The sequence below is a fragment of the Bufo gargarizans genome, chromosome 2, assembly GCF_014858855.1.
Source record: "Bufo gargarizans isolate SCDJY-AF-19 chromosome 2, ASM1485885v1, whole genome shotgun sequence".
Taxonomy (NCBI): Eukaryota; Metazoa; Chordata; class Amphibia; order Anura; family Bufonidae; genus Bufo; species Bufo gargarizans.
This window is the reverse complement of record NC_058081.1, coordinates 192,625,679-192,653,482: the sequence shown is the minus strand read 5'-3', so window position 1 is coordinate 192,653,482 and position 27,804 is coordinate 192,625,679. Positions and strand designations below refer to the sequence as shown.

General features: G+C 44.0%; 1 protein-coding gene across 1 annotated transcript; it reads right to left on the bottom strand.

Annotated features, from left to right (window-relative positions):
* Nucleotides 1-784: 784 nt before the first annotated feature.
* Nucleotides 785-27,265, bottom strand: BBS4 (Bardet-Biedl syndrome 4). The gene is made up of 16 exons (XM_044283358.1): nucleotides 27,160-27,265; nucleotides 25,085-25,130; nucleotides 22,412-22,491; nucleotides 21,781-21,844; nucleotides 20,599-20,710; nucleotides 15,581-15,653; nucleotides 14,834-14,887; nucleotides 10,011-10,138; nucleotides 8,645-8,699; nucleotides 6,303-6,371; nucleotides 5,989-6,141; nucleotides 4,187-4,358; nucleotides 4,004-4,073; nucleotides 3,759-3,897; nucleotides 2,363-2,570; nucleotides 785-2,267 (listed from the first exon to the last, which is right to left on the bottom strand). The coding sequence occupies exons 1-16, from the start codon at nucleotides 27,181-27,183 to the stop codon at nucleotides 2,176-2,178; spliced, it is 1,539 nt and encodes a 512-aa protein (XP_044139293.1). The 5' UTR covers nucleotides 27,184-27,265; the 3' UTR covers nucleotides 785-2,175.
* Between the last annotated feature and the right edge of the window lie 539 nt (nucleotides 27,266-27,804).

Genomic DNA, 27,804 nt, shown 5'->3' with positions numbered 1-27,804 from the left:
CATTGACTTGCATTGGGGGTCATGATGGATCTGTCTTGCTCCGCATCCCAGGACGGTAAGGAAACCGCAGCATGCTGCAGTTTGCTCTTCGGTATGAGAACAGAACGAAATGCATTTTGGAGCATTACTTTCTGTTCAGTTAAGTTTTGTCCCAGTGAACAAATAATGGGGACAAAACTGAAGCATTTTTTTTCTGGTATTCCTATGATGGATCTGAATACCGGAAAATATTAACGCTAGAGTGAAAGTAGCCTAAGAAGATGATTTACGGTTAAAGTGATAAACGCATCTATGAATTACACTGTGTTCTCTTCTATATTACTTAGCAACCTTTTACCTTGCTCTGAATTGGTGTTTAAAGGCTCCGACAAAGACAAATATATGAAGTGCATACATTCATAGTTTATTTTTACTATTTTATAGAAAACAGTCTATAGATCAGCCTACCTAGGGTTAAGAAGCTCATATGTCATACCAGAATGAAATACAGTCAAAACTATAAAAACAAGTTATAGGGCATCTGTCAGCAGATTTGTAGCTATGACACTGGCTGACCTGTTACATGTGCGCTTGGCAGCTGAAGACATCTGTGTTGGTTAATATATGCAAATGAGCCTCTAGGAGCAACAGGGGCGTTGTCATTACACTTAGAGGCTCAGCTCTCTCTCTACAACTGCTGCCCCCCTCTCCACTTTGATTGACAGGGCCAGGTGTGATCACGTCCCCCGTTGCTCATTTGCATATATTAAAACATAATTTTTCTCAGCAATGCGGGCACCTATAAACATGGGACCAACACAGATGTCTTCAGCTGCCAAGCGCACATGTAACAGGTCAGTCAGTGTCATAGGTACAAATCTGCTGACAGATGCCCTTTAAGCTAGCCATACATGTTACGTTTCTTACACTGCAGGTTGAACAATAATGTTAAGACATTACAATTGTCACTTAAGACAGTCTACCAGTACCATAAAATGATGTACTTGATTTAATTTCTAAAACCCTAGAATATATCATCTTGAAGCATACCCTTTTAACCTAGCAATGATTGTCTGAAAAGAAAATTCCTTTAGTAGCAGAGGGAAATACTGTTGACTACTGTGTACAGCCCTGGCTATGCAGAAAGTCACCTTTCATTCACACAAGGGATCCAGAACTCCAGGCTCTGTTACCAACTTGCATCAGTAGGACCTGGAAGAGTACTGCCAATGTAACAGTTTCTAAATCTTTTTGTTTCGATGGACGTCTGCCAAGTTTGACATACATTGGATTGGTAGCAGATCACGTAATAAACCGCTCATGTCTCTTATAAACAACCCCAAAACCTGGAGCTGATCACAAGGGTTTCGGCTGCTTGCACCGCTGTCAATCAACAGTTTTTGCTGGAAGAAGCTGTCCGTACATCTTAATAAGTAGATGTAGTATTACAGATCACCCAATGAAGCCAATAGGTGAGCAACTAACGCATGGTAGTGCCAAGTCTTCCACAGAAAGGCTGTTCTTTTCATATGCTCTTTCACAGCAAATAGAGGGGGGCCTCAAGCAGGGGAACCTTTTACGTATGCTCTAATGGGGCATAGGGGCAGGGCAGTCTGGGTGGACATACCCTTTGATGTTATCAGTAATATAAAAAAGGTTACTGTTCACCATATGTAGTTAAATCAGATGCACTGAGTTACATTGTTTGAGTATTTGTTAAAGTTGTTCATAGATGCAGTGAGCGGAAAGATGCAATAGATATGCTGGTACAGTCAGGGCACTTTTCCAAACTAAAAAGTTCATTAAATAGAATAAAGTAAACATAAATATAATAGACCTAGTATAAATGGGCGTATGGCCCCCTTCCTCAGATACCTATCAGAGGAAGGAGGCTGTAAGCCTCTGAAAACGCATTCATATTAGGCCTATTTTATTCTATTCAATACATTTTATTAGTTTGGAACAGTGCCCTGGATGTACCCGCTTATCTATTGCATCTTTCCATAATTTACAAGGATCCGGTCTGGACCCTGCGGCAGGTCCATCTTTATACTCACCTACCATGCTTTCAGCAGAGTTGTGTCTGTATTACTGCACAACTATCTTTGGTAAGCATAATTGTTTTTTCGCGTTTCCATGCGTTGACATTCTACACATTGGAGCGCCTCTTGGTTTCTCTTATGAGCATTAACAGGGTCACCTTCTGTATTCTGTGGTGGAACCAGAATTTGAAGAATCCTCTGGTTCCAGTGGTAGAGATGGAGGTTTTGAGACTGTAGCAGTGGACCCTAAATTCAAACAAAAATGTATGAATTCTCATCTAAGTAGTTTAGTTTAGAGTTAAAAATGTTTTTGTTTTTTTTCCGGTTGCTCCCCGTCTTACCCGAAGGCAGGGAAGGAGCCTTACTGTATCCTGCTGCAGAAGACATTGCCCTTCCTAGAGCTTGGTTAGAGCCCAATGGCGTCTGCTCTGCACTAGGACCTTTAGCTGCTGCACGCTGCTTTGCCTTCTGGTCTTTTGTCTGCTTTGTCCACACCAGACTCTCTCCAACTTGCAGAGCAGCCCCCAACTTCTGTGCCATGTCAACCATCTGGAGAAAGAAGAGCAAGTGTGGAGTAGGTTTTATCAAATGGTGACAAAATGAATTGATGTTCAGCAGGTAGTTCCCACCAAAACAAGCTATGGTAATCTGAATCAGTATAATACAATTCTTTATTCTAGCCTGAAAGAGATATTTTTCCTATTTCTGCCCATTGTCCCTATCTGCAATAGCTATGTTAGGGTGTTTTGCATGCTTCCCTCCCTTATTAAAAAACATCATGAAATTCATGTTTTGTTTTAAAAAAAAAATTGCGGTGGTGGTGGTATTTTTTTATTCATTTTACTTGCACTTTATTCAGAACTTTTCCCCTCCTGAAAAAAAAGGCCACAGCCAGAGCATGCTGTGATTTGACAAAAATAAAAAACAAGAACCAACCTTAAACACCACTGTGTTTGTAGGTAATTTTCTATTTTACTACTGGCCAATATGTCCTTAGGATAGGCCATCAATATAAAACCCTTGCACAACTCCTTTAAAAAAAAAAAAAAAAAGGCTAGAAATGTCAAGGGAAAGAAGGATAACACTGTTGTGTTTCAACATGTCCAGTCCTTACGTTCTCAGGTGACATAAGCCACTGCCTGAGGAGTCTAGGTGCACATTCTACTCTTCCCATTCAGAACACATGCATGCTCAGCCAAGCTGTATGGGCAATTGGTAGGAATAGCGTTCGGTCTGGCCAAGTTTACAGTAAAATGTATGGGCCAGATTTATCATGACTCTGACAGCTCACTCCACTTTCACATATGGCTAAAGTCAGCTTTAGCCAAGTCAGATTTATGATCGGCCCTTTAAGACTGTAATAAATGTGGTTTGACGGTAGCAGTTTATCTGTCAGTAAGCAGCTTTACAAAAGTCGCACATCTTTACGAAAAAGTCGCACGCTTTTATGAAAAAGTCGCATGTTCTATTAAAAAGTCTCATAAGATAAGCATGGTCCTCACTGGAGTGAAATTGCGACTTTTTAAATAGTCCCAATAGTAGATCTGTCTAGAGATTAATTTACATAAGAAAACACGCCCACTTTTAGAAAACTGCCGAGCATAGTGCAGAGCAGAAAAAAAAATTGTGCGCAGTTTTAGCGTTTGGGACTTTTTGGGGGACTTTTTCACTCCATTATTCTGACCTGAGTTAATGATAAATCTGGCCCTATGTGTTTTCTTATTGCTTCATTCGCACCTCAGGGTCAAATTCACTTGAAGTCTCTCGGAGAACGCCAACCTTGCGCTCTAGCTCCTGGTACTGGGCCAGTGCTTCCTTCTTATCACCCTGGTTATAGAGCAGAATAGCAAAGTTCAAATTCACAAGGGGGTCCGTCCTGAGGGGGAGAGAAGTTGGTATAGGAATAAAATATCGAAGTAAGAACAGTCACACAAAAAAAGGTACGTGATAAATAATGGCAAAGCAATGTCACGTTCACTCACTGGTCAAGACTCGCTGCCTGCTGATATGAGCTCTTGGCATTCTCCGTATCTTCCAGGTAGGTAAGTGACACTAAAAGGGGAAAATGTGGGATGAGAATACCAGTAAGTATTAGTGTAACAGTACCCCCCAAGTGATGTCTAGTGAGCGTGAAGAGCTGTGACGCCAAGTTCTGTATATATCACCTGCCAATAGCATGTAAAGTGTCGCATTTCCATGGTGTAGGGAGATGGCTGCACTCAGAAAATGGAAGGCTGAGGCATACTGCTGCATGCTGAGATGGACAAGCCCAAGATTGTACAGCACTCTCCAGTCAAATGGGGAAAGGTAAAGGGCACGCTTCAGACAACTGATGGCCTGGAACAGAGATCCCACCAATATGCATACATGAGTCAGATAGAGAAGAGATGATGTTTTTATTATTATTTTATTTATTTTTTACACAAAATTTTCTTCAATGTTCCCCCCTCCACGAGCACATAGTATAGACGATGCATCCATGAGACAACCACGCTAAGCACATTTCTTAGTGAAAGCAATAGTGGCCACAATGCCGATAACGGGAAAGGACAGAAATGGGAAAAGTAGGGGTGGTATATAAAACACAACTTTGCCTGAATGCATAAATAATTAATACATAGGTACAAATCTGCTGACAGATGCCCTTTAATCTTTGTGTCCTTGTAAAACATTGTGCGTAAATGGCTATAACAAGGGCCTACAATGTGCCATATATTGATCACATCTGTACATGCAGAAGGATCGTAAATAATAAACCGTTTTGAATCAGGTAACGTCATACTCTTAGCATTATTCTATGATGAATGCATCCTAAGGGTACGAGGCCACAGGGTCATTTCCTGATGCAGTTTTGGAAGCCAAAATCAAGAGTGTACCATAAAAGGAGAGAAAGTATAAAGAACAGACACTACTTCTCTTGAATTCCCATCTGATTTCCAAAACCCCATGCAGAAACCAGACTGTGTGGCCATACCCTAAGAAAGGCTCACACTTGGAGTGGTGTCTTGCCCAGGTCTCCTCCCACTTTGAGGTCTATCTTTACCTTTCACGTGCCAAATCCCTTTTAAAAGGTTATCCCACAAAAAATATTTATCACAGGATATTGAGAAATACTTGATCATGGGGTTGTCTGACCTCTGGACCCCCCAAGAGCCTCAGATAGAGGCGTCCTTCTCTAAAGGGTGCAGTAGTGCGCATGTCATTGTCCACTGTGTTCCTTTCATTTCTACAGAGCTGACAGCGCTCCGTCAGTCCCATAATAGATGAAGTGGTAGACCGAAATGGGCACTGCTGCTCCATTCAGACAGGACTCGGGGACCACTCATTCTCCGGATCATAGAGGGTCCCAGAGGTCAGACCTAACACACACAATCTGATATGTATTACTTATCCTCTGGAAATACTTTTCTTGGGATAACCCCTTTAATAGTTTCTAAATGACCAACCAATTGCCGCTTTTTGAGGTCAAGACAAATGAAAGAGATTGTCTCACTTCAGAAAATGGCATCGGTCATGTAGGCAAAGTTAATACAAGGCACTTACTAATGTATTGCGATTGTCCATATTGTTTCGTTTGCTGGATGGATTCATTTTTCATCGCATTATACAATGCCTGTTTTCATGGTAATGACCACCATGCAATCCATCAGCGGTGGCCGTGTTTGCACACTATAGGAAAACGCACCAACCTATGTGAGCTCCCACGGTTCTGGCCGCCAAAGAGGCCGGCGCTTTTTCCTATAGTATACAAGCACGGCCACCACTGAGGGAAACGAGCAGTCCATATTGCCTCCTTTGCTGGCTTCATTCATTTTTCATCACATTATATATTGCTCATATCCAGGGGTTACGGCCACCCTACAGTCCAGCAGTGGTGGCCATGCTTGAGACAACCCCTTTAAGCATTCCCAATATTTAATGTATGGTACATCACAAATGAGAATAAAAGAGAGGCATCCATTCTTACCGCAACATATTTCTTCTTCCCATAAAAGCACATTCCAATGTTGTTCCATAGCGGCGAGCTCTCAGGAACACTAGAAGCAGCAACACGATACTTACTGAGGGCAACATCATAATCCCCATGAGACTGCATCATACAGCCAGCCGCTAGTATTCCCTACAAAGTAAAGGAAAACGGTCACAAACTCGACAGTGGATTTCATGTGTCAGTTTTATAGCGTATACTACAACTCCACTAGTTCATTTGAATGCAATGCACAAACATGTCAGTGCATTCTGCATGCATCCACTATAGATAAAATACACACATTCCTTTACCTTATAATTGCTGGGGTCATACGTGAGAGCGTTCCCAAGGTACTCAAACGCTTTTTGATATAGACCATTCTGTAGTAAAATGTAAAGAGTGAGAGTCTAAGCAATCACTATACAGTATTACATACATTCTTGAAACAAGACAGAGAACTGAAGGAACCTACAGACATCAACTGCATGTGAAATTCTCATCTACATCATTGCTACTGTAAATGCTGAAGACATCCCACACGCAATTACGCAGGGAAAAGTTTGCAACGTTTATGCTATATGTAGAAGGGAGGGGATGCTATCAACAAATATACATATGAACAGGTGTCAGGCCACTTTCACGCGGTCAGTAGGTGTAATCCAAAACCAGGAGTGGAACCTACAGAGAATATGTATAATGGAAATAATTATGCCTTTTTGGGGTTTTGGACAACAATTCCCAGAGACAGGCAAAACTATAGAAAGGATGATGTCACACAATGTTTTTAGTGGTGTTTAAAAATAAAATAAAAATCACAGTGGCCAGATGCTACTTTAAAGCAGTATTTCTAGATTTTGATATTGATGACCTATCCTGAGGATACATAAATAATATCAGCGGGACCCCCGCTGATCAGTTGTCTGGAGGCCACGGTGCTCCCATGAGTGCTGTGGCCTCCTCATAGCTCACCAAGCACAGCACAATCCATAGTATATCGGCTGCGTTTGGTATTGCAGCCCATGCCTATTCACTTGACTGAGATTGAGCTGTGACTTAGCCAAATGACTGATGAGCATGACGTCATATGTCTAGGAAGAGGCTGCGGCGCTCACCAGAGCACCGCAGTCTCTTCAAACTGCTGATCAGCTGGGGTCCTGAGAGTCGGACTCCAGCTGATCTGATGTTGGTGACCTATCACTATCAAACTCTCAGAAAACCCCTTTATAGAAAAAGTACTGTAATGTCTATATAAGGCTACTTTCACACCAGCGTTCGGGGCTCCGCTTGTGAGTTCCGTTTGAAGGCTCTCACAAGCAGCCACGAACGGATCCGTACAGCCCTAATGCATTCTGAGTGGATGCGGATCCGCTCAGAATGCATCAGTCTGGCACCGTTTGGCCTCCGCTCCGCTCAGCAGGCGGACACCCGAACGCAGCTTGCAGCATTTTCGTGTCCGCCTGGCCGTGCGGAGCCAAACGGATCCATCCAGACTTACAATGCAAGTCAATGGGGACGGATCCGTTTGACGTTGACACAATATGGTGCAATTTCAAACGGATCCGTCCCCCATTGACTTTCAATGTAAAGTCAGGAGTCCCTATTAATATACCATCAGATCGGAGTTTTCTCCGATCCGATGGTATATTTTAACTTGAAGCGTCCCCATCACCATGGGAACGCCTCTATGTTAGAATATACCATCGGATTTGAGTTACATCGTAAAACTCAGATCCGACAGTATATTCTAACCCAGAGGCGTTCCCATGGTGATGGGGACGCTTCATGTTAGAATATACTGAGAACTGTGTACATGACTGCCCCCTGCTGCCTGGCAGATGCTGCCAGGCAGCAGGGGGCAGCCCCCCTCCTCCGGTAATTAACTTATTGGTGGCCAGTGCGGCCCCCCCTCCCTCCCCAGTATTAATTGTAGCCAGAGCGGCCCCCCTCCCTCTATAGTCATCGGTGGCCAGTGCGGGTTCCCAGTATTAAATATGACCAGTGCGGCCTCCCCCTCCCTCCCTCCCTAGTATTAAATATGACCAGTGCGGCCTCCCCCTCCCTCTATATTTATTGGTGGCCAGTGCGGATTCCAAGTATTATGACCAGTGCGGCCCCCCCCCCCCCCCCCCCCCATCATTGGTGGCAGCGGAGAGTACCGATCGGAGTCCCAGTATAACTCGCTGGGGCTCCGATCTGTTACCATGGCAACCAAGACGCTATTGCAGTCTTGGCTGCCATGGTTACTTAGCAATAAATACAAGCATTATACTTACCTGAAGAGCTGCGATGTCTGACCGGCTGGGCGCTCCTCCTACTGGTAAGTGACAGGTCTGTGCTATAGGCAATGCGCCGCACAGACCTTTCACTTACCAGTAGGAGGAGCTCCCGGCCGGACACAGACATCGCAGCTCTTCAGGTAAGTATAATGCTTGTATTTATTGCCAAGTAACCATGGCAGCCAAGACTGCAATAGCGTCTTGGCTGCCATGGTAACCGATCGGAGCCTCAGCGATTTAAACTGGGACTCCGATGTGTACATTTTTCTCTGGAAAAATGCCTATACAAAATGTCTCCAAATAAGAAAAACACCCCCAAAAACGTATGGCATATTTTACAAGCATAGACCTGCATTGGATTCAGTCTGTGTCATCACCTGTAAATACACGAGCCCTAGTGTGGTTAACAACTCCGTGCTCTCTGGAGACAACCTAACAAAAAAAGAAAGTTCTGTTTAGCTAGTTTTATTTAAATTTTAGTCATGTATAATAAAAAGTTCTGCAGTATTCTAATATACTTTGTGCATGAATTCCTCAGCCTTGGCAAGATCTACGCTTTCTGTCAGTGAACAGGAAGACTCACTGCAAACGTTCAGAGACTGAAAACCCATCCTGTGTACTGCTCACACAGTTGCAGACCTGTGAAGGAAAGCATACTTACCTGCTCCCCAACCTTGGCTGCTTCACTGAACTCTATGGATGTAAACTTCCTGTTTGACGCCACTGCAGCCAATCATTGGCCACAGTGGTGATCTGCTCTTTTGGGAAGCGCTTTCCTTCATGGCACATAGCGGCATTGAAGATTAAGGTCGAGGCTGACCGAAACGTTCACAACCAATTAGCCACCATATTATATCCAATACTTTTGGATGAAATGAAACACCTGATATATGCACTATTTGAATAAAACTTTATTTTCACTTTTTACGTCATACATTGGAGAGTGCTGGATTATTTTTTGGATTATAGAATTTGGTCTCCCATAATCTGGCTACTTGATTCTGCTCGCCTTGTGTCATGTGACCATTTGTTTTGATGCAAGGGAAGAGAGTCGCCCTGCGGCCAGCAACTGGCTGCAGTGGCGTCAAACAGGAAGGTTACATCCACGGAGCTCAGCGGAGCAGTCAAGGCCAGGGAGTGAAGGAGATGGGAGTCAGCTCCACAAAGCAGGCAAGTATGTTTCCTTTCACAGGTCTGTACAGGAGGGGAGGTTTGCCAAAAAGCTCACCAACCCCTTTAAGCTTCCCTCTCTAAGGGACGCCTGCAGTGGTGTTAGACACGCTGACTGCATGGTGTTTTTTTCTTTGGAAAATTTCTGTAATCTGGCCAAACTAATTGACTAATTGACTGCAGTGCACTTTTCCCATAGACTGCAATGAATTACCAGGTAGATTCAGGTAGGGCAAGGTTCTATAGTGACTATCACTGCCGGAGGCTCGAGGCTACCGCATTGAAGAACAGCTCCCTTGTCCACAATTGACCACAGCATCTATAGGGTTAAATTTCCGTGATCATGAATATTGCCTCTGCGTGTCTGCTGTTTAAAACAGTTAGCGCGGTTAGCTCCTGAGCAGGTGCCATGTTTCAAACCCTGGACTTCCGCCGTACATATACGGTGGTCATGTTTAATGATAAGACAAGTACTGTATAGGGAAAGATTATCCACTTGTATCAACAACTTCAGAAAAAGGGTATTCTTTTAGAAATCAGTTTAACAAGGAAAAAAAAAAGGCAAATACTCACTGCAGCGCCTGCAAATAGGTCTGGATAGCACCATCTGTGTCTCCCTCCATAAGCCGGATCTTTCCCAAGGTCATGGCGCTCAGCTCTTGCTTGTGCAACTGAAGAGCAAGATTCAGCTGCTCTTTACTCTTCAAAGAAAATTGAAATAGTTTAATGGATAATTTCACAGAATTGTCTAGAAGCAGTAATAAACACATTAAAGAGAGTCCGTCAGCAGCTTTGACCATGCTAAACTGCTAACGGAACTAGGGACGGGCCAGGGACGTCAGTACAAACATACCTTTTGTAGAGCTTTTATCATCAGTGGTGTGAATATGAAGTTTTATTCTGTCAGATTCTGCTTCAGCAAGAGCATTGGATTTGGAACTTCACTGTAAAGTGCTGTCTGCATACCAGTAATAAAAGTTTTGTCCTACTCTTTCTGGCCCCTACCTAGTGTTGTCAGCAGTTTTTCACAGTCAAAACTGCTGACAGACTCCCTTTATTCATGCAGCCACTGCTATTCTCCCACACAGGCTTTCCGCTATCAAATCTCTGTTGTGCTCTATTTGATGTGTTAAACACTGAAAATACCAATACATACAGTTAGTCAACACTCCACGCTGAGAGCAAGGGTATGGTGCACATCTACCGCATTGTTTAAACGTCAAGGTTACAATCAAAGGCAAGCAAAGGGACAACACATGTCCTGTCCCACCACGGAGTCAGTAGCCGGTCCTAGTTTTTTGTAACTGGTTCTTGTCAGTTCCTTGCTGGCAATATGGCAAGGATCCAGGAACTTTACTTCTAAATACAACTATTGCGATGTGAAGAAGTCCTGGCAAACAAATTATGGCTGCTTAACCACCTAGCAGTGGGAAAAGTAGCTAACTAGAGGGGGAGGGCTGCTTTAGATGCTGCTATCTCCTGAATGGTAGCAACTTTTCTTGTTTGAAAGCTGACATTCCAAGCTTTCAGACAATACCAGAATGACAGCAATCTGTTCAGTACAGGGGAAGATATCACTGATAGAAACCGGGATACTGTGAATGCAGCTGCACCTGCGATTAATCCAGACTCGATTTCTAACAGTGATTTCTCCTCTGTTGCTTGGACTTTAGCTGTCACTTTGTCAGCTTTCAAACAAGACCAGTTGCATGTTTCTAGCTGCTACCATTCGATAGATAGCAGCATCTAAAGCAGCTCTCCCCCTCCAGTAAGCTACTTTTCGCACTGCTGGAGCTGGACTCGGGCAAAACAGTTAGGGGGTTAAAGAGCAAATTACTACCTAGCGAATATCTCAGGACTTAGAATATGTTCAATTAAATGGATATTTCCATCAAGGGTATTAATGGCAAATTGCTAGGATATGCCATCAATGTCAGATAGGAGTGAGTCCCACCTCTGGGACCCTCTTTTATATCCAGAACAGGCCCCCAAAGTAAAGGTAGAGCAGCCACACATGCATGGCCATCCGCCTTAGTTCCCAAAATAGCCAAACTCTGCCTTGGCCATTTTCAGCAGTCCCATGGCGGTGAATGGAGAGGTGGCTGCACTTGCGCAGCATGCTCTATATTCACTGCTATGGGACTTCCAAAAAGAGCCGAGTGTTCTAGCTCGGCTATTTTCAAAAGTCTCATAGCAGTGAAAGGAGAGCAAGTTGCGCATGCACACTGTACATTTCTTCACTTCGGGGTCCAGTTCTGGAGAGAGGTGTGGGTCCCATTGATGGCATAACCTAGCGGATATGCCATCAATGTTCCAGATGGGAATACCCCTTTAAGAGAGAGCTCTATGTTATTATCAGCAGGTCCCAATCCAATAATGTGTGACATAAACCCAAACAATCACCCATGTTGCTTGCATGAAATGTCATGTGTATACGCTGTTTCATGTGCCCACAACTTCACAAAAGCAAAACAAAAAATTGACATTGTTGAATTGAACTTAACAACTTCGAAATTGTGGGCACATGAAACTGACTATACACATGCAATGTCATGTAACCACCATAGGTTTACTACAGCATGCAATATCACACTCATACAGCCTGATCACTGTGGCATGTAAAATTGCACAGGAATAGTAGAAGAAAAGATACAAACAAAATTGGGGTTAGGTTGTTTAGCACCAGCCTAGTTTTTGTTGTTAACTGTCATATATCAGTCTCATGGGGGTCTGAGGGAAAGGGTCAGGGATACTTCAAGGATTATTTGGTAGGTTTTTAAATGTATGTGCTCCTTTCCAACTTTTTTTTGCTAAAATGCATCATGCCGCTCAGTCTGTGGGTTACAGGGGATTTTCAGGGAATATTACCCTATTAGTGAAGACTCCATGCCTGAATTGCATCCTAAAAAAAGTCATGTTTTCCTACTTCGAGCCGCTCGAGTCCCGACTCTCGTTCCTCTATCTTTCGGTTCCTGGCTTGTTTTTGGCAGGAACATGGACATGAAGTATTTCATTTCATGCAGCGCCACGTGGCCATGTTCATGCCCCGGCCGGAATGATAACAAGCCAAGGATTGGAAGATGGAGGAACAGATGGCAGGGAGCTGGTAAGCATGACTCTTTACAAGGCGATTTTCCAAGATTTTAATACTGGGGACCTAACCTCTGCATAGATCATCAGTATCTGATTGGTGGGGGGCTGACACTTGGGATGCCGGCCGGTCAGCTGTTTGAGAAGGCACTAGCGCTCCTGTGAGCTCCGAGGTGTACATTGTATAGAGGCTGTGCTTAGCATCGTGCTCAGCCACATTCACTTCTATGGGGCCGAGCTGCGCCTAGGCCACATGACCGATGAACATGTCGTCACTGGCCTAGGAAAGGCTGTGAGAAGGCTGCTGTCTTCTCAAACTGCTGATTGGCAGGGGTCCTGAGCTTTTTAATCAGGTACAGACATTTCTTGTACATTGTTTCATATGACAGCTTCATAGTAAAATAAAGTAGTGTTATATTTAAAATAATGCTTATCTTGTCATTATTACAAACTTAAATGTTCCAGAAGAAACTCAATACAAATGTATCACATATAACAATAATACCTGCCACCCCACCCACTCCCAACTTTTCTTGTGGAGAGACGACCATCCTAACCCATATTGGGAAAACATTCTATTATAATGCTTGAGAAGTATAGTGTATCCCTGTATGTGTAATTAGTTGTCTAGTCCAGAATGTCGGTATTGTCCAGTGCCAATTATTCAAGTTATATTAGTGTTCCCCTCGGCTCACAATGTTTGCTCTAGCACAGAGAGCTGACCCCGTAATCCACCGATCAGATACTGATGACCTATCCATAGGTCATCATTATAAAACTCAAGGAAATCCCCTTTAAGGGTCCATTCACACGTCCGCAATTTCGTTCCGCATTTTGTGGAACGGAATTGCGAACCCATTCATTTCTATGCCGCAGCACTATGTGCTGCCCGGATCCGCACTTCCGGGTCCGCAATTCCGATCCTGAAAAAAATAGAATATGTCCTATTCTTGTACGCAATTGCGGACAAGAATAGGCATTTTCTATTAAGTGCCGGCGACGTACGGTCCGCAAAATGCGGAGCGCACATCTCCGATGTCCGTGTTTTGCGGATCCACGGATCTGTGGATCCGCAAAACACACATGGACGAGTGAATGGATCCTAACAGTTAAAGGGTTGTCCAGTATCAGAAAAATAATGCTGATTTCTTCCTGTCCACAGGTTGTGTGTTGTATTGCAGCTCTGCCCCATTCACTTCAATAAAGCTGAGTAGTAATACCAGACACAACCCATGGACAAGTGTGGTGCCATTTCTGGAAGAAAGCAGCCACATTTTACTAATCCTGGAGAAAACTTTAAGGACCACTGCCCATCACTCAGTGCAGCCCTTTTGGTTCCTGAAGCATGCAAGGGTTTGTTCCTGTTCAGTTTGGCATAGATCTGGCTTGTATACTAGACCATACCTTCTTGTCTACTGCACATCCTGACCGCTTTCTGTTTACCACTTATGCCGGCCTCAGTCTGTGTCTGAATATAGTTTCTGTCCTGGTAATGCAACATGGTGTCTTCAGCCCGCTTATGTGTCGACCGCATCACTCATAATCCACTTTATGGGGATTACGAGTAACAAATACATAATCTCTTAGACTTTGCTCCCTGGTTTAGCCCTAGCCAAATGCATTAGTCAGCTAGTGCATCCACATCTCCTGTTGGACTTGTTACAATTGCAAACGCCCATTGAGATCTGAATCTACAGGTCCACAAACAGGCATGTCAGGGAAACCCGGTCATGAGAATAAAAAAAGCAATGATCAATCAAAAATATATACACGCATCTCAATAGATTAGAATCTCATTGAAAAGTTAAAAGGGTATTACGGTTGTTCTAAGTTATCCCCTATCAACAGGATAGGGCATAACTTTTAGATCGGTGGAGGTACTACCACTGGGACCGCCACCAATCACAACAACAGGGGCCCCCTTATCCCTGCAATAAACAGAGCGGCTGGTCTCACATGCGTGCGGCTGCTCCATTCATTTCTATTGGAGTTCTGGACATAGCCAAGTACAGCGCTCTGCTATCTCCGGAACTCCCACACAAATGAATAGAGCGGCCGCCCACATGCGAGACCAGCCACTCCGGTCATTTCAGGGGAGCAGCAAGCGGCCTGCAGTGGGCACGGGGCCCCCGTTCTAATGAATGGTTGGGGTCCCAGCGGTAGGACCCCACAAACCTGTAGTTATCTCCTAACCTGTGGATAGGGGATAACTTTTACCTACCATAATACCCCTTTAAGTTACTCTCTCTTCTCTAGAGGGTTTCCAAAAACAAGCAGACTGATAGCATCAATTCCACATGTCTTACTTTGCTGAGGTCTTTCAGATACATGTAACAAACTCCCAAGTTGTGACAGATTTCCTAAAGAATAAAATGCAAACAGGAGTAAATAAAAGAAATTATATGATACAATGTATAATAACTAAAATACCAATAAAACCTTCAGTGAGATTTAATATTAGTGCACTGAATATATCTAAAGTTCCAGTCATAACAAGGAAAGATAACAGCACTTTTCACTCAGAATCACAATCGTGCAATAATAGGGCTCGTTTAAATACCCGGAAGAGACCGTATCAAAAGATGTGCAATGGCACTGAAGCCCCATTTCAGGTGTTATCAATTCAATCATGGCAGGCTAGGTAAAGTGGTATTGGCAGTCAGCCAGGGGCCCCAAATCTTGTCAAAACATCCTCTGGTGGTAAGGTATTTAATACTCTTCTGAGGCCAGAACTCAAACTCCTCCAAAGGGGGACCACCGCTGACCAAATTACATTCTTGTCCTTTTCACCAAACACTACAGAGAAGTATTTCCATGCAGCCATATTAGAGGTAAAGTGTCCTATGGGGTATATCCCTACCTTATAAAATAAATTAGCTAGATCAGACTTGGACTTTAACTTCTACAGTGCCTCTGTTTTTTCAGTATACTAATATTAAACATCTCCGGCAGTGGACATCTGAACGTTTTAACTTCTCCAGTGCCGCTGCTTGTGTGTGCACAGTACAATGTAAATCAGACTTCTAGTAAGAAAGGAGATGTCCTCCTCGTACCCAGTCTTTATGATTGAGTCTAGCTGCCTCATTGTAAACCTCGATGGCTGCCCTGTGCTTCCCCAGCAAAAACCTGAAAATACAAATCAATAAGAAGTCATACACATTAGGCATCAATAACAAATCGGGTTTTCTGAAAATAAAAATGAATTCATATATAATAAAAAACATATGTAACTTTCTAACATTTTATATATTTTGTTTTCTCACTGTTTTCAAGAAGACATCCTGGTTTATCTTCAAGTTTACAACCCATACAGACCTAATATTCCTTGTAGTTGAGAGCCTGACCGTTGTATTCAGTCTAGACAGTGGCTGTGAACTACCCTGTTAGGCCTCTTTCACACTACAGTTTTTTGCGTTCCGTATACGGTCCGTTTTTTGCGTTCCGTATACGGTCCGTATACGGAACCATTCATTTCAATGGTTCCGCAAAAAAACGGAATGTGTTCCGTATGCATTCCGTTTCCGTATTTCCGTTCCGTTGAAAAGATAGAACATGTCCTATATTTGGCTGAGAATCACAGTCCGTGGCTCCATTCAAGTCAATGGGGCTGCAAAAAAAACGGAACACATACGGAAATGCATCCGTATGTCTTCCGTATCCGTTCCGTTTTTTGCGGAACCATCAATTGAAAATGTTATGCCCAGCCCAATTTTTAATATGAAATTACTGTATACTGTATTTGCCATACGGAAAAACGGAACGGAACAACGGAACGGAAACGGAACCACAACGGAAGCAAAAAACGGAACAACGGATCCGTGAAAAACGGAACGCAAAACACTGAATGCAACATACTGTAGTGTGAAAGAGGCCTTACATTGTATCAGTATGGGTGAAAATCTAAAATCAGCCTAGAATACAGCCGGTTTAGATCAGAGAGAACTGCGTAGACTGAATAATGAGATCTATCCACCACTCAGACTCTTCAGCCTACAACTGAGCAGAGAGTATCTTACAAGGTATACCTCTGGCTAAGACGTATTCCATTCTATGGATGTAATAAGCTAAGAGGCTTCCATACCGTTGGAAAAACAATATTTTGCAGTATACGGAATAGTGTAGTCTATTGTGCAGTTCCAGACCGCAAAAATGGAGTACACGGTGTACTGACCTGATGGAGGCCAAATGCATACTTATATCCCGGGAGCTTTTCACAGTGTTTAAGCCAAATAAATGTGAACATCCTGAGCTATGAGCAGGACTACGTCTGTAGGAGCTTTGGGTGGCAATACCAATGTTCCCATTCACTGATAAACAAGTTTTCTATATAGTGAGGAATTAAAGAGGTATTCTATTTAAGAGGACCCACCACCTCTCCTGACAGGTCTGATTTAGTAGCTCCATGCATTCACTATCTAGCAACAATTCTGGAGAAGTTTCTATATTATTCCTACTAGAAGTTTATGAATGAATTGCTAACAGGGGCATGCCCCAAACTGGTAACATCCAGATGGACCTTTATCGCAGACTGCAGGCAATTCATTCATAAACGTATAGTAGGAATAATAGAGGAATTGTACAATATAGATTTATATGATAAGATTCTACAGAACTGGTTGGACATAGGAAATGCAAATAGGTAAAAACAGACATTCCAGCAGAGTGCCTGGTCCTCTTTAAAAATAAGTTATCCCCTATCCACTATTAGGGGGTTTTCACGGATTCTGGCACATTTTCCTTGCTGAAAATTGCACAACTCTACCATTGTTTTCAATGGTCGACCATGCTCTAAGGGACTGCTTAAGATCGCTAGGTACAGCACTTGACTATTTTCTGCAGTCCCATAATGAGTTTGAATGGAGCGGTGGCGCATATGCTGAACCACCGCTCCAGTCGAAAGGGGGGCATGGGACCCTTGTTCTCATTATTGGTGGGCGTCCGAGCAGTCAGACCCACCCGTCCGACAGTTATCCCCTTGTTACCGGAACACCCATTTAAAGTACATATGAATGTTGTATGACCTTTCATGAAAGAACAATTCAGCTTGAAAAGTAATGCTAAAGTCATGTACTTTTAGTGTCACTGTGACACATCCCTAGAACATGCTAATGGGAATTACATAGTAAATGTCATGAGACAGTAAAGTGTGGGCGATCCCCATTTAATGGCAATAGAACTTCAAAGTAACTGGCTATCGAAGGAAGAATAGCCTTTGAACTGTACACAAGTAACAATGTAAAGGAGTAGTTGGAAATGCAGGCATAGTCGTCTTTGGACATGTCTGAAGTACCCATAAGACGATCAAACTGGTGTAGGCTATTGGGGCCATTTATTATACTGAAATACGCCTACATTAGGCGCAATGGTTGGTTGTGCCGCTATCTGCGACTTCTCCCCGCTCACGCCAGGTCTAAATCTGTGGGAGTGGCATGGGCGGGGAAAGGGATGGGCCGGCAGGCCCGCCAGATTTACAATTTTCTACGCCTGGTTAAGGCCTCATGCACACGACCGTCGTGTGCATCCGTGGCCGTTGTGCCGTTTTTTTTTCTTGAAAGTCAATGGGTCCGTGGAAAAATCGGAAAATGCACCGTTTTGCAGCTGAGACCATGATCCGTGTATCCTGTCCATCCAAAAAATATGACCTGTCCTATTTTTTTTTACGGACAACGGTTCACGGACCCATTCAAGTCAATGGGTCCGTGAAAGAACACGGATGCACACAAGATTGGCATCCGTGTCCGTGATCCGTAGGTTACTTTCATACAAAAGGATCCGAAGATCCGTCTGCATAAAAGCTTTTTCAGAGCTGAGTTTTCACTTTGTGAAAACTCAGATCCGACAGTATATTCTAACACAGAGGCGTTCCCATGGTGATGGGGACGCTTCTAGTTAGAATATAAAACGAACTGTGTACATGACTGCCCCCCTGCTGCCTGGCAGCACCCGATCTCTTACAGGGGGCTGTGATCCGTACAATTAACCCCTCAGGTGCTGCACCTGAAGGGGTTAATTGTGCGTATCATAGCCCCCTGTAAGAGAGTCGGGGCTGCCAGGCAGCAGGGGGCAAGACCCCCCTCCCTCCCCAGTTTGAATATCATTAGTGGCCAGTGCGGCCCCCCCTCCCTCCCTCTATTGTAATAAGAACATTGGTGGCACAGTGTGGCCCCCCCCCCCCCTCCCTCTAATGTAATAAGAACAATGGTGGCCAGTGTGTGGCCTCCCCCGGTCCCCCCTCCCTCCCTTTATAGTAATAAGAACAATGGTGGCCAGTGTGCGGCCTCCCCTCTCTCCCCCCCGATCATTGGTGGCAGCGGAGTTCCGATCGGAGTCCCAGTTTAATCGCTGGGGCTCTGATCGGTAACCATGGCAACCAGGATGCTACTGCAGTCCTGTTTGCCATGGTTACTTAGCAATAGAAGCATCATACTTACCTGCTGGCTGCTGCGATGTCTGTGTCCGGCCGGGAGCTCCTCCTACGGGTAAGTGACAGTTCATTTAGCAATCCGCCGCACAGACCTGTCACTTACCAGTAGGAGGAGCTCCCAGCCGGACACAGACATCGCAGCAGCCAGCAGGTAAGTATGATGCTTCTACTATTGCTAAGTAACCATGGCAACCAGGACTGCAGTAGCGTCCTGGTTGCCATGGTTACCGATCGGAGCCCCAGCGATTAAACTGGGACTCCGATCGCTGCCAATGATCGGGGGGGAGAGAGAGGGGCGGGCGCACACTGGCCACCAATGTTCTTATTACAATAGAGGGAGGGAGGGGGGCCGGGGGGGAGGGGCACACTGTGCCACCAATGTTATTAATACAATAGAGGTAGGGCGGGGGTGTCGCACTGGCCACCAATGATATTTAAACTGGGGAGGGAGGGGGGTCTGCCCCCTGCTGCCTGGCAGCCCTGATCTCTTACAGGGGGCTATGATACGCACAATTAACCCCTTCAGGTGCGGCACCTGAGGGGTTAATTGTGCTGATCACGGCCCCCTGTAAGAGATCTGGTGCTGCCAGGCAGCAGGGGGCAGTCATGTACACAGTTTGTAGTATATTCTAACTAGAAGCATCCCCATCACCATGGGAACGCCTCTGTGTTAGAATATACTGTCGGATATGAGTTTTCACGATGTAACTCATATCCGACAGTATATTCTAACATAGAGGCGTTCCCATGGTTATGGGAACGCTTCAAGTTAAAATATACCATCGGATTGGAGAAAACTCTGATCCGATGGTATAAAAGGGACTCCAGACTTTACATTGAAAGTCAATGGGGACGGATCCGTTTGCAATTGCACCATATTGTGTCAACGTCAAACGGATCCGTCCCTATTGACTTGCATTGTAATTCAGGACGGATCCGTTCGGCTCCGCACGGCCAGGCGGACACCAAAACGACTTTTTTTTCATGTCCGTGGATCCTCCAAAAATCAAGGAAGACCCACGGACGAAAAAACGGTCATGGATCACAGACCTACGGACCCCGTTTTTGCGGACCGTAAAAAAAAAACGGTTGTGTGCATGAAGCCTTAGGCGCACTCCGCGTGCTGTCCGCATTCGTTGCTCCGTTCCGTGGCCCCGCAAAAAAAAATAGAACATGTCCTATTCTTGTCCATTTTGCGGACAAGAATAGGCATTTCTACAATGGGCCGCCCGTCCCGCAACGGAAGGCACGCGGGCGGCTTCCGTTTTTTTTGCGGACCGCAAAAAACTGAACGGTCGTGTGCATGAGGCCAAAAGCTGATCGGTGGGGGTGCGGGATGTCATGTCCCAACTGATCGGATATTGATGACCTATACTAAGGATAGGTCATTAATATTACAGAAGCGGACAACCCCTAAAAAAATAGAGAAGAGATATAAATGTATACATTACATGTTTTACTGAAGCTTTTCCCATAAAATTATACATCAATCTGCTCAGCTCCTCCTGCTCTATAACCTGCTGCCTGCAGATTGCACTGCACTTTGTGGTGACAGGTCTTGTTTAATAAAGACATGAAAGGTAGTACATTAGAAAACACTGGAGTTGTACAAATCATCATATAAAGATATAGTATCAGGAATCTTACAAGGATCGAGCTACTTGTTTCAGGTTATCTGGACTGGTTGGATTTAAGATTGCACATGTTTGGAAAAGTTCAAGAGATTCCTGGATTTTCCCCTCCAATCTTAGGATCAATGCTGAAAGAAAAAACAGCAAGTATGACATTCTTACAATATTAACCAGAGTGATTACTGCAGCCGATTCCCCTTTTTGGTGTTTACATTCTCCAGAGAAATACATTTGTTTCATATACATACGAGACAGCAAGTTTCCCATTGGGTTATCCTTTTTCCAACGTGCCCAGGCTTCCGGCCCTAACTGATCAGAGCCCTTTCACTTTTCTCTGTAATGTCCTTCCTCTCTCCTTCCAACTTCAATGATCACTGCCCCTAACAGATCCCAGCTCCTTGCACTGTAATGTCCTTCCTTCCTTCCAATGTCGCTCTTTCCGCCATCCAAATTTCGCACAGATGCAGATTACCATAAAGTCTGAGTATTACAACACATACTGTGGGCATCAGCTTCTGCTCGACTGCCCGCAGTATGTATCGTAAAGCGTAGGCACAGGCTGCGTGGTGACCTCAGAATGAGAGGGGAAGGACATTAAAGCACAAGTGCGAGGAGTTGGGATCAGTTGGAAACACTGAAAAGGGAAGCAAAGGCTATGTTTTAAATGATGTTTCATCTATTGGCGGTAGTTTAAAGGGAACCTGTCACCTGGATTTTGTGTAGAGAGCTGAGGACATGAGTTGCTAGATGGCAGCTAGCACATCCACAATACCCAGTCCCCATAGCTCTGTGTGCTTTTATTGTGTAAAAAAATTGATTTGATACATATGCAAATTAACCTGAGATGAGTCCTGTCCCTGACTCATCTCACGTACAGGACTCATCTCAGGGTAATTTGCATATGTATCAAATCGTTTTTTTTTTACACAATAAAAGCACACAGAGCTATGGGGACTGGGTATTGCAGATGTGCTAGCGGCCATCTAGCAACCCATGTCGTCAGCTCTATACCCAAAATCCAAGTGACAGGTTCCCTTTAATAGGCAAAATCAAGCCAGAATCTCCTAAACTGTATACACAGCAGGGTTATTACATTATAGAACTGGCATAAAATATAATAAATTATGCATAAATCTAGTGGTAAGCCAGTAAATATTCTAAAGAATAGCTGATATGTAATGTAGGTGTCCCTTCTTACCTTGCACATAGACTGCGTATTCACAGACACCCTCTGTAGCCTGGAGCTGTTCCTTAATCAGAGCCTGAAAACACACAGGATATGTCCATGATCATCATCATGGCCATCACTGCTCTAAACCACCAACGCCTACATCAGGATACAAGTATACGTTACATTTATACACAGCTCTGTTCCCACTAGTGTCATCACAGCATGGCAAATCTGTTAGGATGCATTCTGATCCTTTTCGCAGACCTCCCCATTGTATTAAAATGGATCTGCCATTTTTAAGTGCATTAAACAGCTTAAAGGGGTTTTCCAGGCTTTTAATATTGATGACCTATCCTCAGGAAAGTTCATCGATATCAGATCGGCAGGGTTCAGACACCCGGCCAATCAGCTGTATGAGGAGTGCGCATGTGCACTCTCCCGTCTCTCTTCCTGCTCGCCGCCTCATACAGCTGATCGGCGGGGGTGCCGGGTGTCTGACCCATCCTGAGGATAGGTCATAAATATTAAAAGCCAGGACAACCCCTTTAACAGATCTCCCTATTCTAGTTATCAAAAAGACACAGAACTCTGTGCAAGTGTGAACAGAGATTTACACGTCTAGATTAGACTGCACAATAAAGAATCCATCACAACTCACTTTACAAGCCTCGTAATCCTTGTGGACATAGTGCAGATGAATGAGCCAGTTGCGTCTTTCGGGGATCGGTAGGTCTGGAGCTGCAAACCACAGTTCATGAAAACAGTTCCACAAACAACAATGTACACTTCTCCATTTCTGCAGATATGTTTAGAACATTGAACAGTAGCATCACTGTAAAAACGGCAGAGACAGTTGGTCCAGTCTCATTATAAGATGCCATATTATGACGTTTTATTGCCTATTCTGATGCTATGCAACCTGTGGTGTGTTGCTTTATGTACGGTATATGCTTTGGTATTATTTTACAGTGCTTGCTCTGCCTTAAGGCTGCTTTACGCTGCTCAACTGAGCAGACGATTGTTGGGAAGAAGAGTTCCTTCCTCGTCAGTGAAGGAGGCCGCTGCTATTACATGCAGAGATCTCCTCCACAGTATAGGTAGGAGTGTGGCAAGTGAAGCAAACCCTGTGAAACTCTGCAGAGCAAAGCATGCTGGGTTTGGTTAGAAAACCCGGCAAGAAGCAGGAAGTCCTGCATGTAAACATCCTGCTCAGATGAAATGATGCAGAAAACAGGAGAAGGAAAAGTACTTGGGGTGTAAATACGTAGTGTTTGGAGTAATCTGAGCAGATTTAAAAAAAATGGTAATTATAAAACGGTAGAACCCCTTTAACTGTAAGGGTGGTAGGCAATGTTACGCCCAGGACTGTATGTTTATTTCTTTTTCTCACCTTGCATCGGTCTTTGTTTCCCCCCAGAACTGCCAGAGGATTCAGCACGAAGCAGGTGCCTCATCATAAATTAAATGCACCTCCGGAAGTCTGTGCGTCTGTTTCCGGGCGACTTTTTTTTTTGTGATGCCTCAGGTGTAGCTTGCTATGTAAATTACCCCCTTTGTAGCAATATTTCGTTGCCACCAGCCAGACAGCAATGTGGTTTATGTATCTGTACGGCTACGCGTTTTTGCAAAAAAAAATATATAATCCGATTTACTTTTTTCTAGCGATAACGTATTCCTGATTTTTATTTTTTAGCAACTTATTATTTTTTTGGGGGGTGGTAATGGCAAAAAAATACAGATCTGCCATTGTTTTTTGCACTTGAAATATTAGACTTTCACGGTGCGGCATAACTATCATGTTATTTTTTTTCTATTCTATAAGTCAATATGATTACCGAGACACCAAATATGAATATTTTAGTTTTTTTGCACAATAATAGCATATTTCATGCAAAAACATTAGTTTTTTTATGTTGCTGCATTCTAAGAGCCGTACTTATTCATTTTTCCATCAATGTCCTCATATATGGGCTTGTTATTTTAAAGGACGACATGTAGTTGTCATTACTACATTGTGCTGTACATGGGTCCTATTGATTAACATTTTTTATTTTTGTATTTTTTTTGGATGGGGGTGGGGGGTGGGGGGTGTTGTTCATGGGCCAGATTAAATAACACTATATTTATTACAGGGGGTGTGGAGAACAAGGTGATATACCCTAGACCGCAGATCTACAAAATAAAACCATTTTTTTAAATTTAAATTTTATAAAGTTTATTAAAATTCCTTTAATTATTATTTATTTATTTTTTGTCCTACTTGGGGACATTACTTTTATAATGCAGTGGTATACCTTTTATACCAATGCATTATACCCTGTTACTGTAAGGATACGCTCACTCCTCCAAAAATCGGTTATGTTTCTTTGTGCAGTTTGCAGCTTTATTTATGTGCTTTTATTGCGGCGTATTTCAAAACTGCATTTTCTACTTGTGGTTTTTTCAGAGCAGATCGGGGAAAAAATAAAAATGTGCGGGTGCATACGGCATGTTTTTGCCACTTTTGCCATTTTAAATGGGAGATTCAGCACCAAGAAAGGGCCTGCTGCCTCCCACTGAAATGAAATGGGATGTTTTTAGGTAATGATGTGGGAAAACATGCCAAATCAGTGCCCAAAAACGGTGTGTGAAAGGGCCCTAAACGTGACGGGCAGTCTATTTGGCTGTGTCAGTGACATAGTCATGGCAGACCTAGGGCCTGTGTTAGGCCTTTAGCTGCCATGGCAGCGCATCGGCACCCTGCGATTGCATTTGCAGGGGGCCAATGATGACATGGAGCCCCTTATTTAAACAGTCTAGATGTTGCGGTTGCTATTGACTGCAGCATCTAGGGAATGTTTACTACCAGGATTATAGTTAGCTCTGTTCCTGCGGTTATAGCAGGAGACCACTACAGTCAGTGCTCGAACCCCGCTGGGATCCCGAGTGCTGTATCAGCACAACCTGTGCACGTTTTTTTCAGTCCCTATCACCCACGCCAGGGTTAAAGGTGCAGGAGGCAGGGACTGAACACACTATACTGCATTTCGGACAAAAAATGATTTTTCAAAAAACAACATACATTTGGCCCATCTTTAGACTTTCTATTCTAATTTTACACTAACTAGTAGACAGGATTAGTAAATCTATTCTGTAGAACTGAAGCTTAGACCAACAACCTCCAGTAACCAATGACAAAACTACAACAATCCTGCATGTTGGGAGTTGTAGTTTTCCATAGCTGATGGGTCACATCTTGGAGACCATTACTGTAGACAGTAATTTGTGACCTGTGCCTATAAGAGTACAACAGGAATTATATGGCAGAAGAAAAGAAATAAGAGGCACTCACCTTTTTTAACACGTGGTTTTCTCCCATTTGTAGACTCAGACGGGACCTGGAAAATAGGAGAAAGGTCACCAGTGCTGGACTGGGCATGCTGCCCTATTTTGTCTGGTACAATTATGGCCTCCCTGACAGAAGGACGTCATTATGGTCAAGGTTTCCTTCAAGTTAGGCATGCGGCTGATTCATCCCCCACCGCCCAACACCTCAAAAGAGAAACAAGGCAACGGTGATGGACCATGTGATCTGACGTCACCACAGATCCTTTAGCCGGCAGCTCATGATTAAAGAAGTAAGAAGAGACCGACAACTACACGATCAAGAGGAGAAGAAGGCGAGTTAATTATTTTAATTTTTTTAACCCTCAATTGACCACCTACTATGCATTCTGTATTAAAGAATGCTATTATTTTCCCTTATAACCATGTTATAAGGGAAAATAATACAGTGAATAGACTGTCTCCTCACTTGATTGCGGATGCTTGCGATTTTCACTCAGCCCCATTCACTTCTATGGGGCCTGCATTGAGTGATAAACGCACAGTATAGAGCATGCTGCGATTTTCACGCAACGCATAAGTGATGCGTGAAAATCACAGCTCATGTGCACAGCCCCATAGAAATGAATGGGTCCGGATTCAGTGCGGGTGCAATGCGTTCACCTCCTGCATTGCACCCGCGCAGAAATATTGCCCGTGTGAACTCAGCCTTAGACCTCTTGCACACGGCCGTTGTGGGTTTTATGGCAATTTTTTTTATTTTCCTCCCCATATTCCAATAGCCATAACTTTTTTATTTTTCCGTTCACATATTTTTTGCGGGACAAGATGCATTTTTTTTGTGCCACCATTTAATTTACCATGTCTTGTTTTGGAAAATAGGAAAAAAATTCTGTGTGTGGCAAAATTGGGAAAAAAAATTAAATACATAATTTCACCAAGGTTTTGGGGGTTTTGACATCACTGTGAACTTAAAATGACCTGACGTTTTTATTCTGCAGCTCAATACGAATGCAGCGATACCAAACTTTAATAATCTTTTTTTTTTGTTTTACTACTAGTAAAGTAGTAGTTTTTATTAATACCATTTTTGTAGTACGTACGACGTTTTGATTACCATTATTCAATTTGTTGGGGGGACAAGATGCCCCCCCAAAAAAAGGCAAATCGCAGCTTTTTCATTTTTTTTTTTCATGTTACGGCCTACATTTTCGGACGCAGTGATACCCAATATGTTTATTTTTTTATTGTTTATATATTTGTATATGTAAAATTGGGAAAGGGAGGTGATTTAAACTTTTAATATATTGGTGGAGTTTTTTGTTTTACTATTAGCCCCCATAGGGGCCTAGTCCATGGGATCTTTTGATCCCTTCCCCTATTCACCTGAAGGCCTCCTGCACACAAAGGTGTGCTGCCCATTGCCGTATTGCGGACCACATTTGCGGATTCGCAATACACGGGCACCGTTCCGTGGGCATTCTGCAGCACAGAGGCGGACCCCTTCACTTCAATAGGTCCGCAAATCCGGAGATGCGGAATGGTGCGGAACAGAAGCACGGAACGGAAACCCACGTGAGCACTACAGAGTACTTCCGTTGGGTTACGTCCCGTACTTCCATTCTGCAAAAAGATAGAACATGTCCTATCTTCTTGCGGAACGGCCGGATCACAGAACTCCAGTCTCTTCACACACCTGGGAGTCGGAGTCCTAAGGACAGATCATTAGTATTTTACACCCGGAAAACCCCCATTAATGTGAATAGTGGCCACAAGAAACGTTGCAATCTACAAGCCATAGACATGTCTCACCTGAACCGCCATAACTGGGGAGATTTCCTATAAACCTCTATGCTCAGCTCTGCGTGCACTAAGCTGTGGATCTCCCTAATCCTCGTCATCTGACAGGTGCATTACATGGCTGCTGACTACCCCAAAGCGGGTGGGCTGCACGCTTAGCGCCTATGTCCCTCCGCCCCATCACCAATTATATCCCAATCACTCATACCACAAACAGCCTGCAGTCAGCACCTGACAGCCATTCTACCCTTCCTCACGGCTAATGTGACCGCCATAAATTACCGTTGTCAGGGTGTCCTCCGCCATGGCGACAGCTTATCTGGCTAAAGAAGCGGTTTAGTTTCCAAGACAACATAGTTTACATCACTTCCGGCGAATGCACCCCTCCTTCTGTCCACCCGGGAAACGAGGCTTACCAAATCTGGTTCCGCTGTGAACTAACGTTCCCTGCTGACAGGAGCAGTTGCTTGTATTCCACTGCGGTTTCCAGGTCTGTCACTAACGAGCCGAATGTGTATACTGCTTTATGAGGATGCGGCAAACTGAGCATGTGGAGCCTGAGAGGCCATAGTTCTGGTGGGCAGCTGCACAGACAGAACCTGCCATTCTTTTGCAAATATGAAGAGGTAGGGTATGCGCAGAGGGCATCACATTGAAGCTGAAGAGCAGGGAGCTGATTTTAAGATTAAAGGGGGTTCTGCACTTTGTTTTAACTGATGATCTATCCTCTGGATAGATCATCAGCTTCTGATCGGCAGGGGTCCGACACCCGGGACCCCCGCCAATCAGCTGTTTGAGAAGGCAGCGGCGCTCCAACAGCGCCACGTCCTTCTCGCTGTTTACCGTCACGACTAGTATCACTGGCCTGGGCAGGGCTAAGCTCCATTCGAGTGAACAGAGTTTAGCCCCGCCCACGCTAGTTGATAC